Source organism: Pipistrellus hanaki, assembly GCF_964339955.1.
Source record: "Pipistrellus hanaki genome assembly, chromosome: 10".
Lineage (NCBI taxonomy): Eukaryota > Metazoa > Chordata > Mammalia > Chiroptera > Vespertilionidae > Pipistrellus > Pipistrellus hanaki.
Window position 1 is genome coordinate 5,214,597 of NC_140512.1, and position 12,074 is coordinate 5,226,670.

At 47.7% G+C, this 12,074-nt stretch overlaps 1 protein-coding gene across 3 annotated transcripts in view; it reads right to left on the bottom strand.

Annotated features, from left to right (window-relative positions):
* OSBPL3 (oxysterol binding protein like 3) overlaps window positions 1–12,074 on the bottom strand; it is a 131,655-nt gene that overhangs the window by 54,800 nt on the left and 64,781 nt on the right. For all 3 annotated transcript variants that reach the window (XM_084896331.1, XM_084896330.1, XM_084896332.1), the window contains 3 exons: window positions 3,793–3,909; window positions 3,620–3,673; window positions 2,632–2,745 (listed from right to left, as the gene is read on the bottom strand). In XM_084896331.1, coding sequence (XP_084752457.1) covers window positions 2,632–2,745; window positions 3,620–3,673; window positions 3,793–3,909 — 285 coding nt within the window. The remainder of the gene's footprint in view (window positions 1–2,631; window positions 2,746–3,619; window positions 3,674–3,792; window positions 3,910–12,074) is intronic.

Consider the following 12,074-nt stretch of genomic DNA (forward strand, 5'->3'; position numbering starts at 1 on the left):
TAGAGAGAGGAAGGGAGAATAGAGATAGAAACATGGATGAGAGAGAAATATTGATTTGCTGCCTCCTGCACATCCCTCCACCCCCTGTACCCCCCCCCCCCCACACACACACACACCCTCCTGCATTGGGAATTGAGCCCAAAACCCAGGCTTGTATCCTGAGGGGAATTGAACCGTGACCTCCTGGTTCATAAGTCAACATTCACCAGCTGGATAGAAATCAATATACTTTTTTTTTTTCCAATTAACTATTCTCTCCATAAATATCTATTAATATCTAATTCCCATGAAAAATACTGTTTGTAAATAGTAATTTTTATTATAAAACATCTCAAATGTTCATAAAAGTACTACAAAAATATTACAAACACCTACGCAGCATAGACATTTCTTAATAGTCAATATTTCTGTGGGTGTGTGAGAGTATATTAAATATTTCCAAAATGATAGATTCTTGTATATTAGAACACAAACTCATAAAGTAACAATTTATAATACCCCCAAAGGATGTGGTAGGTTCACTTCTAAGAAGAGAAATTTAGGTCAACGCTGTTAAAATCTTTACCAAAGCCACTGCCGAGAGCGAGGGTGGGGAAATAAATGTCAGCCGGGAAATGGTAGGCTGGCTCTTATGTTTGCTGTCTTATTAGAAGTATGTGCAAGGCTGAAAACCTCTCCAGGAGCTCTTGAATGTGTCATGCACAGGAAGAAGCAATACAAACAGGCTCATCTCCCCACCTCCCCTGAATTACGTCCTTGAAATAGATTTCATCTCCCAGGTGTGGTTAACAGGAATCTATGTCATCCCCTGCACCGATCTGCTCTCAGAGGCCCTTGAAAAATCAGTGCCCAAAGTGCTCATCTTGACTCATTTTGTACTGGTTAAACTGAAGAATAAAAAGCACTTTGCTAAATAATGGACCAGGGTTCTGTTTTAGTCCTTCAAATAGTTCTAGGACTGTGAGTGGACAGCCAAGTAACTCTGCTGCCGGATGCCTCATCCATAAAATAAGAGAACGGCACTGGATGACCCACATTTAAAAATGGCCTGCCTCTGAGGCTACTGAGTAGAACCTTCTGATAACTACACAACCTACACTGACAGTCAAAGCTCCCGCTCAAGAGAATGAGGAGGAAGCACAAACAGAACTTCAACTGATTCAACTCAGAGAAGCATTAAACTGTGTTGTCACGATATTAGCATTTAATGTGTCTCAAGGCATTCTAGTTCTTTAAAAATTGAGAATTAAAAATCACCTTTATTTGGTAAACTAGAATAGTGGGTGAACAAGAACCTATAGTTCCATGGCCGCATCAAAACACAGAACCAAGAGTCATTGAGGTACAAGGAGAAGTAACCTAAATTATTGTAAAAAAGATTGACCATTTAAGTGGGGGTGGGGAAAATATTCTTTCTTAAAATGTTTTTTTGTTTTTTTGTTTTTTTTGTTTTTAAGATTATAGGTCTCTGCTTCCTTTACTCCACACCAGTTGTTCTCAGCCAGGGGTGGTTGAGCCATTTGGCGATGTCCGGAGACATTTCTGGTTATTGTAACTGCAGGGGGGTGTTACCAACATCTAGAGGCCAGCGATGCCACTCGACATCCTATAAGGCACAGGACAGGCCCCACAGCAAAGAGGCTCCAGCCGCCATGTCACTGGCGGTGAGGGTAAGAAACCCTGCTTTACACAATTCACCGTCCCCACACGGGGAGGGCCCGGGCTGGGAAGCAGAATGCCCTTGACTATCTTGTGTGGTCAATGGATCACATGTATATGTTACATGTCTGTTTGCCCAAGCACCACACACATACATGCTGTGGGAGGAGAGAGAGCCCATAATCTCATGCTTTCACACTCCCAACCCTCAGCGCCCACTGCCAAATCCCAATAATGTGACCAAGTAAGAAAAAGTGTCCTAACATTTTCTCCATTAATTTCTAATATTTGGGAACCACATAATAATTATATGTAATAACTGAACTTATGGAGATTACTATGGGCCAGGCATTAGGCCAAGGTTTCTACCTGAGGCCCTATCAGACGAGCTGTGTAATAATGCCTGTTTTGGGGTCTGAGAAGATCAAGGCCTTCAGACATCAAATAATTTGCCAAAGTCCAAGAGCTGGTAAATAGCCAGGTTGAGCATGGAACCAGATCTGAACCTCCAAAGCTCTTGTCTCATGTTTTCAGCCGTCTCTGGTACCCACAGGAGAAGGGGCGGCAGGGGGTTAAGCCCCTTTCAGAAGTACTGTTTGGACCAAGGCCCGCACTTCAGGGGGTAACTTCCTGACATGCAATGCAATAGGAGAGATGTGATGGCCAAAGTTGTAAGTCAGGCTAAATATTAAATATTATATTTCAAGGAACATATTCTAACCCATAGTAAATGGTTCTTCACTAAACATGACACTGTATTTGGAAGATGTTTTTATCACTGATCACTGCATCATTACGAAGGGGTGCAGGAGGGTGCGGGGACAAGGATGCTAACCCTCCCTCCATCAGAAATGCTTTATAGGGAAGAGCTGCACGTTGGCGGGGCACTGAGGAGTCTTCAAAAGGCACCGGCCACAGCGCGGCCCCGCAGCACCCGGCAGCTCCGCACGGAGGCGGCGCGGGAGGGCTCACCTTCAGGTGGTAGATGTGCTCCTCGGTGTCCAGGTCTATGCACTTGGTTGACTTCTTCACGGACATCACCGAGAGCCCCACGTCGATGGAGCCGTGCAGCTTCTCCCTCTCGATCTGCGGGGGCAGGAGGAGGCCCTGAGAACCGGCCGCCGCGGGGCTGGTAACATCCCGGACCCCCCTCTGCCTGCCACAGCCACTGACCGGCGCCCTGAGGACTAGGACTTATCCAGCACCCAGTGTGGGCCAGTACCGAGTTCCCAGTGCTGCCCAGGCGCTGTCCTGTGTAATCTGTGAGGGGCTTTGTGACACACGGTTTCCCCAGCCAGCAGGTGAGGAAGCAAGGAGGTGAGCCCCGTGGGCCGACTCCACAGCGGCGGACTCCCCTGTAACTGCCCTTCCTCCCACAGTTCTTGCTCCTGTTACACTCTCGGGGAAGTGATTTAAAAAGAGGGGTAGGGACCGGAAGCCAAGACAGGCTATTGTGGGCCCAACATTATACAAATGTTTTGTATGCAACCGTTCAGAGGAGCATCGTAAGAGGCCAGGAGAGGAAGGGGGTGGGAGGAGTGCTGGGTGAGAGAGGGGCCCCTACGAGGGGCAGAACCAAGGGAATCAACATGTCACCTTCACTAAGGATTCTCCACGGAACCCCCCAGTCACCGCTACACTCGCCCTGTGTCTTGTTCCTGTCATCTCGCTGCCAAACTGTCTTCTCCACCCAGAGTGCCCCTCAGCATGACCTGGGGCCAGCACAGACCCCTGGGCACACAGTGGGGTGCTGAGAGGAGCCCCCTGGCCACTCAGCGGGGGAACTGAGCCTACCCAGAAGCCAGGGCTGGAGAGCAGCCCCCCTATTCCATATTACCCCCGTGGTTCCAGCTCAGAGAGATGGAATCCCGTCCCCCGCCATGGACACAGTCTCGTCCAGGAGTTGACAACTAGCCCTTCTGAGTTCTTCGCCAGCCCACTGATGAACCAGGAGACTTACATCCGTTTGGCTCTTGGCATACTTCAAGATTCCTTTGTCCAGATAGAAGAATCTCTGTGGAGAAGAAAGTGTAATTCACGAACACATTCCACTGAAATGCCTGGTCTTCCCTGGGTCCCCATTTTCAACGTCAAATTAAAGTGCAGGTGAGGCCCAGGCCGGCGGCGTCTTACCTTGTGCCAGCCTTTCAGGGGCCACTTCCGCTTTTTCAGCAAAAACCCTTTCTGGACTGGTGGCTCCTGGGTGTAGTTCACCTCTCCCCTCAGTCCTTCCACCACCTCCCAGCTGTCCTGTTCCAACGAGAGAGGTCGCGTTAGATCGCTGTCTTTCAAAACATTAAGAGGCACTTGGTGCTATCAGAAAACCCATCCAAGATGGTGAGCTGGGCTGGGTTGGTTGGGGAGAAGAAACTCAAATTTAATTTTTATACCATTCCTGGATTTTACAGTGTTAATGCTATAATTTAATGGCATCAAGTTTATTTCATTTTTTATTTCCCAACAAAGCTCTCTTAGCAGAGAATGTTTCTCTCCCTTTTGGTGTTGAACCTTGGCAAGCACAGCTAGGGGTAGACTTCGCTGTTCTATTTTTGTTCCCTTGGACATTATCACGCAGTTACTGTTGACTCACCGGCAGACCTCAGTCTGAATTTTAACCAAAAGCTAGACATGAGGATGGAAGTGGGGGGGTGGGCAGAGGTGGGAGTGTGGGAAGCCTGGCTTAAAAATTGGCTGAAAAGTTTCAGACCAGATGCAAGTTGGTAAACATGACAATGTGGTCAAAATACTGATTTAGTTGCAGGTTAATATCTTCAGATTCTAGGTATTTTAGTGTAAATCCTAAAGCATGAAAAAAGTGCTTTTACAACAAGCATTTTTGATACCCCCCCCCCCCAGAAATTTTGTTCTTTTTCTCCTTTCTTTTGTTTGCAGTTTTGAAGATGTACAAATAATTGTTACTATTAATCTTCCACTGTTCCCTATTTAGGTTATTTCAAGTAATTGATTGAAAAAACTTTTAAAAAGGAATGCAGCCCAGTTGGTGTGGCTCCGTGGTTGAACATCAACCCATGAACCAGGAGGTCACGGTTCGATTCCCAGTCAGGGCACAAGTCTGGGATTCAAGCTTGATCCCCAGTATGGGGCATGCAGGAGGTAACCAAGGGACGATTCTCATCATTGTTTCTATCCCTTCCCTCTTCCTCTCTCTGAAATCAACAAAAACATTTTTTTTTTAAGGAATGCAAAAGAAAAACACTAAAAATTCTGCAGAGCTATTTTTTACATGCTTGGCAACGCATAAATCATTGCAAAATTACCCCAAGATAGACCAAAATAGGCAATACTTCAGTGGCTACGATAATGGAGTTTTCGGTTATTATTATTTTTACATTTTTATTGGAATGCACAAATCTTAGTTTAACTGAATAAAAGTATACACCTATATCCTCTGTAACTGCCATCCAACCAAATCAGAGAGAAAACATTTTGAACACAGGTAATGAGGTTTCAACAAACATTCTCCGTTACTGAGGTATTATGGCATATAACATATACCTAAACTCACGGCATAAAACGTGATGGTTTAATCCCCTCCATCCCCTCATGGGATTACCACTTTTTCTGTTGGTGCAGGTAACATTTAAGGTCTACTTTTCTTAACAACTTTCAGTATGGAACACAGTATTACTAATGATAGTTACCATGCTGCACATTAGATCCCCAGAACTTCTCATGTTATAGTTGGGAGTGTGTGCCATTTGACCAACATCTCCCCGCCGCCTCCACTCCAACCCCACACCTGACAACACCATCCTATTCTCTCTTTCTATTAGTTTGGCTTTTTTTGGATTCTGTATCTAAGTGAGAACGTATAGTATTTGTTCTTTTCTATCTGACTTATTTCACTTAGCATAATGTCCTCAACATCCATCTATGGTGTCACAAAAGGCAGGAATCCCTTCTTTTTATGGCTGAGGGGTGTGTATGTACGTTGTACAGTCTTTTTTTCTCTAATATTTTATTGATTTTTTACTGAGAGGAAGAGAGAGGGATAGAGAGCTAGAAACATCGATGAGAGAGAAACATCGATCAGCTGCCTCTTGCACACCCCCTACTGGGGATGTGCCCGCAACCCAGGTACATGCCCTTGACTGGAATCGAACCTGGGACCCTTGGGTCCACAGGCCAATGCTCTATCCACTGAGCCAAACCGGCTTCGGCCATTGTACAGTCTTTATCCACTCATCCATTCATGGATATTTGGATTGTTTCCTGGTCTTGGCCATTGTGAATAATGCTGCAATGAATATGGGGGTGCAGGTATCTCTTCAAGAGACAAATATGTCCTTTAGCCAAGATCTCATGTTGATTAACTTGCTCTTAAGTCGAATCGCCAGCCTATAGGCCGGTGGTGTGGATAGAAGCCAGAGGGGCTGGGAGATGGAAAGTAAGTCTGGACCAGTACCAAGAGGCAGAAGCAATTAGACTGAGGTCTCAGAAAAAGGTGATCTAGTGGGAAACTCAGGGATCCTGGGTGCTCTGGCTTGGTTTCCATGTGGTCCTTAAGGTCAATACACGGGAGTGTCTGGTAACAAGAACACTGTCCTATTTTAACAACTGAGCTCTTTATATAACAATCCTGACAGAGCTGCCTTCTACCTGACTGCACTTCACTGTGAATGCAGTTAGAGGTACATTCGAGAGTTTTAACATGGCGGTGGTCTCCCAGCATCTGGAGTTGTAAAAGGGAATTATTCAGTGGAAAAAGCAAAACTTCAATTAAGCACGTAACTTAGAGAACATTTTCAGAAAAACAGCTACATCAAATGAGATTTTTTTATAGTAATTATTACAAGTCACTTAATTACATCCAGAAAATAAATGGAAAATGCATATTATTAAGTGACGGAAAGCCACATATACACAAAATTTTTCTGCTCGAATTTGTTTCAGGTGAGAAAACCATTCCTCAACGTTTAAAATGTCTTACCTGTTCAAGCTATAATTAATCTTAGAGGTCAGGAAGTTAAAAATTCCACTTCCTCCAGGAAGCCTTCTTCAAATAAAGTCCTATTTCATCCCTGGAAATATCAGCATTCCACCACCTTTCCAATGGCTAACCACTTCCTTACTGTCTTCTCATCCCTACTGGACACTAGACTTCCTGAGGGTTCAGGTGTGTGTGGCTCACTCCTGAACTCCACACAGCGCCAAGCCTGCACTGTGCACAGGAGGCATCCCATTAGCAAGTGAACATGGCATAAGACTGCAAACAGATGTATGCTCTTGGAATATCACCAATTGGCACGCATTGGAAGTGTGCCAGATATATTTGGACCCAATGACTATTTACAAATTGAACACAGCACATTCGGATTTGCGAAAGTGGATGTGTGTACGTTATCATTGTTCAATGAAAAATTAAGGCTGGAAATCTGGAACGTGTTCTAGGGGAATCAAGTCCTTTCGACTGGTGCTAAGACTCCCAAGCTGAAGGTAACATGCAGAGTGCTAACACTAGGCCATCGTGCACATCTGCTCAATGCACTCAGTTATGCACAATGCAATGCCAGGGCGGATGAGATGCCATTGCATACTTTACAAAACGGGAAGAAAAAAGAAGCGGATTGAGACCACACCTGTGGCTGAAAGGAAAAGAAGAGTTACATTTCCATCATGTTTCAAGGATTCACATCAGGCCTCCGTTCTCCTGACCTTCTGAGACACAGGACATTCCTACATCCTTTACCAAGGAGCCAATGAGGCAAGCAGGGGATTAGATGGGGTTTGTTGGCTTTTAAGGTAAATAAGCCAAACAGGGTCACATTTATTTGTCCACAATATTCTCTTTTGTCCTTCTGGCATCTTCTACCTGGGCTGGAAAACCCACACCAAAAACCAGACCTAAAGCATGTGAGGCAGCGAAGGCTCTCCGGGGCTGAGGAAGAAGGCCCAGCTCCTCTGCTGGGCTTGGCACCCAAACCCTGCCCCCCCCTTCCCTGTCTGTCACATCCTGGGGTGAAACCTGGGCGGCATCCAGCCAGTGTTCTCAGTGGGGGGCGTGCTGCTCCCTCTGAGGCGGGAGCCAGAGGCGTCAGATACCCCACAACGCCTGCCATTTAACAAACACAGAGAACAGAGCCTCAGGAAACGCCACGCTGTGGGGTCTGACTAAAACGGTGCATAAATACAAACGTAAACAGTGACGGTATAAAAGGACTGGAGCATGCATTCCGGCTCCCGGCAGGCTGGAACCTCCCCGGTCTTACCCAACAGCACAGAGTAGGCATCAACATGCTGAAGGGATTAATGAGGCAATCACAGCAGCTGAGATTTATTAAGCACCAGGCAGTGTGCGAATCACCACACTTACAGTATCGCTCTTGATCCTTGCACATCCTGTGATATTGGGTTTACTAGTACCTTTATTTTTGAACGTGGAACCTGAGGAAGGGAGGATTAGAAAACTTCCCCAGTGCTACAAAGCTGCCCAGGGGGAAAGCCACCCAACTGGAAAGTCTACATTTTTAGTCGTTCTGCTCCGTATGCACACCTGTGTTCTACCGCACTCTACACGAGTGAGGTCTGATGATGACCGGAAATAAATGCATGGGGTGGGGAAACAGGTGGGCAAATCAAGGAGGTGGCCAAGATCCTGAAGCAACGGTTAAGAAACAGCCCCCTGCTGAGACCGGTTTGGCTCAGTGGATAGAGCATCGGTCTGCGGACTGGACGGTCCCAGGTTCGATTCTGGTCGAGGGCATGTGCCTTGGTTGCGGGCACATCCCCAGTGGGGGGTGTGCAGGAGGCGGCTGGTTGATGTTTCTCTCTCATCGACGTTTCTGGCTCTCTATCCCTCTCTCTTCCTCTCTGTGGAAAATCAATAAAATATATTTTAAAATAAAAAAATAAAAAATAAACCAGCTTTAAAAAAAAAAAAAAAAGAAAGAAAGAAACACCCCCCTATGGACAAAGACAAGCAAGGTCTGAGACCCTGCTGAGACCTACGTTTCCTGCAAGGTAGTCCCACGGAGAGGGGTGCGGGGTGAGGGGAGAGGAGATAGAGGGTGAGGGGAGAGGAGGCACGGAAGTCAGCCAGCCGTGCCTTTTAATGCTGCCAAGTCTTTGCTCCTGGCCTTTTGTAAGTCTGAATGTCTGCTCCATCCACTGCTCAGCGGGGAATTCTCATTCAGCCCCAAACTTCTTCCTCAGACAGAATTCCCTCCCTCATTGGCGCCTACACAACCCTCACTGCATTGTCCTTCTCCCCACCTAGAATCCAGGATGCGTGGGGACAGGGGGATGGATTGGTCCTCGGGACAGACAAGGCAGAGATGCCAGTTGCTCTTGGCTGAAAGGCCTGGGTGGCAGGGAGTGGCTCCACCTGCTCCTCACGTACCCAGTGGCCGGGTGCAGGGCACGCACCTTGAGCTGAGATGCACAGCAGAGGGTGGACTTGGCCCCGGGGAGAGAAGGGCGGCTGACGTAGCCCCATGTGCTGGGCTGGGGCCTCGGGCTTACAGCTCACCCCGCACAGCAGGTGGAGAGAGAGCTATGTCTGCGGGTGTGGGGGAAGTGGCTTCTAAGGCTTCTGCGGAGTGAACTGAAGCCAGTCTGGCACTGTCACCTGGCACTAAATTCAGTCTGTTTCCCTGAACGTCTCCAAGGTGCCAATGCAGAAAGCTTCTCTGTGGTTGGGAAGGCAGCTAGGCACTGGCTCATGCCCACGGGCTGGCTCACTTCCCGTACTGCTGAGGGCACCGATCCAGGGCATCCCCCTCCAGCCCAGCTGCTTCCAGGCTCACCACCTGCGCGCCTCTCAGAAATAGAAAAGGGCGATGGCAGAAATAGAAAAGGGCTTTCCTTCCCCTCTTCTGCAGCTGGAGAGAGCGATGGAGGGAAGCTTGATGGCTGCCTCTATCGGCCATGACGCGGGGAATGGGTTGTTCGGATCACTTATTTAGTTGGTTTTTCAGAGTTTTAAACATCACAGAGAGAGACTCAGTGTTAAATCACATGGAGGGTATCATCATTTAACGTGTCTTTAGAGATCAAAGGCATTTGTGATCTTATCTTTTATAATTGTACTGTGGACACATGGGAATACTTGTCAAAGTAACTGTAACATGTCAGATCAACTCTGTGCTTATATTTCAATTCTGAGATTTGCAATTGTTCCTTCCTATCAATCGTTTCTTCCTCAACTAAGGTCTGGTGAGGACCAGTGGGGCTGGCAGAGCACAAATAAGGGAGCAAGTTTGTTGGGGGAGGGGTGGTAGCACACGCAATCAAACAATGCTTCTGTGCACACCGATCACGGAAGATCTCACAAAATGCAGATTCCCGCCCGGTGGGTCTGGGCGAGGCCCCGGCTTCTCTGTCTGCACAGCTGAGGCCGCAGCTGTGGGCCGCCTGGAGCAGCCGCCGTGAGGAGACGGGCTACTTCAGCAATTAGGATTTGACTCATTAGGCTCTGAGGGCAAAACCAGGCCTAACAGGCGAGAGTTAGGAGGCCCCACATTTCAGGACTTCATGAACGATGGATTGTCCGCCCTGCCTGGTGCGGCTCAGTCGGCTGAGCGCCATACCATGCACCTAGAGGTGCCAGTCAGGGCACATGCCGGGCCTGCAGGCTGAGTCCCCAGTGGGAGGTGTGCAGGAGGCAGCCGATCAATGTTTCTCTCACCCATGTTTCATTCTCTCTTCTCCTCTAAAATCAATAAAAACATAGTTAAAAAAAAGGATGGATTGTCTGATTCTCTAGTAATTAGTATGATGAAAAATGACCACTACCCCTTTCTTAAGAACTGCCTTCCTTCCAGCGTCTGACAGGCTGTGGAGGGGAGGCTGGGTTATCTCACCGCGTGCTGAGATGACATGGACCGAGTGACCACAAAGGAAGTCTCCGGGACAGACTCCTGTGTGTATGTGCCTGGGCCAGAGTGGGAATGGGGAGACTTTTGCTCTTCGTTTTATACTCCCAGCGCTGTTCCCATATTTTCTCTTTATAACCTTTTATTATTATTTTTTAAAATCGTATTTCCTTGGCATTCCAGAGAGCTCTGCCCTTCGGTGTCTGAGCACCGGAGAGAAGCACCGTGCTCAGTGATGCCCACGCCACACTCAGACAGAACACGCCTGCACTCCAATTACAGGCCTCCGCCTCCTCGGAGACCTCTCCGCTGCTGGATGGCACTGGCTGATAGCAGTGTTCTCTCTCAGAGCGTGCTCAAGCTACTTTTCAAAACTAATTGAAATTTGCAATCTGAGTAGAGACACATTCCGAATAATTAAAGCAAGCATGATTTCAAAGCAATAGCAGCAGGAGGCAGAGGTTCAGCATAATAAAGGTCCTTATCCTCGATCCCAATCATCGGTGACCTTTTCCACAGCGCTCTATGAGAAACACTGGTTCCCATGAGGACCTAGCAGAAGGTTCGGATCCTGAGTGCCTTTGGATCAAGAAGGAATGGCTTGCCCTAGCTACTCTTTCTCCGTGGTGAGAGTGTCGGCTCGTGCAACGAAGGGTCCCCGGTTCAATTCCTGCTCAAGGACACGTACCTGGGTTATAGGTTTGATCCCCTGCCCTAGTTGAGGCATGTGTGGGAGGCAACCAATTGATGTGTCTCTCTCACATCGATGTTTCCCACTCTCCTTCCCTTCCACTCTCTCTTAAAAAAAAAAAAAAAATCAATGGAAAAAAGTATCCTTGGGTGAGGATTCACAAAAAATAATAAAGAAATAAAGAAATAAAGAAGAAGAGTTGACTTTCGTGTTAAGTGGGTTATGTTCTAGTCCATAACTGAGCTTCTATTTAATAGGTAATGTCTACTCCAAGGTCTAAGGCTTAGCACCAGGCAGGCACAGAGATGTAAAACCCGATGCTGGCCACCAGGAAGTTAGCATCCGTTGAAAACAGAGAGAGCCCGAGGATGGAAACTTGTAAACACAGAGTGGGAGAGTCACTCCACCTCCTGCAGCTGTCAGGTAGGCACAATGGCCGCAGGCAGATCCCCCTCAGGGGCAGAACTGGGGCTGGCACCCAGCAGGCAGCAGGGTGTCCAAGGCTGCCCCGAACAAGTACCGCAGACTGGCGGCTTAACACCACAGAAATGTAACCCCTGGCTCTGGAGGCCACGCTGGCCCGAGGCAGGGGAGAACGGGCCGCTGTAACAAAACACCGAGGCGGGAAGCCCAAGATCAAGGTGTTGGTAGATTCGGTTCCTGGTGAGAAGCCACTTCTGAGAGCGTGTAATTGTAGTGGCCTGTAGCTGCTTTTCCTCTGGGTGTTCACGGGGCCTCTCCTCCAAGCGTGAGAGAGAACGAGCCCCAGTGTCTTTCCTCTCATGAGGGCACTACGCCCATCTGGGAGACCATCTTCATGACCTCATCTAAAAATGAACCTCCAGAAGACCCTTAGACCCTCTCTCTCTCTCTCTCTCTCTCTCTCTCTC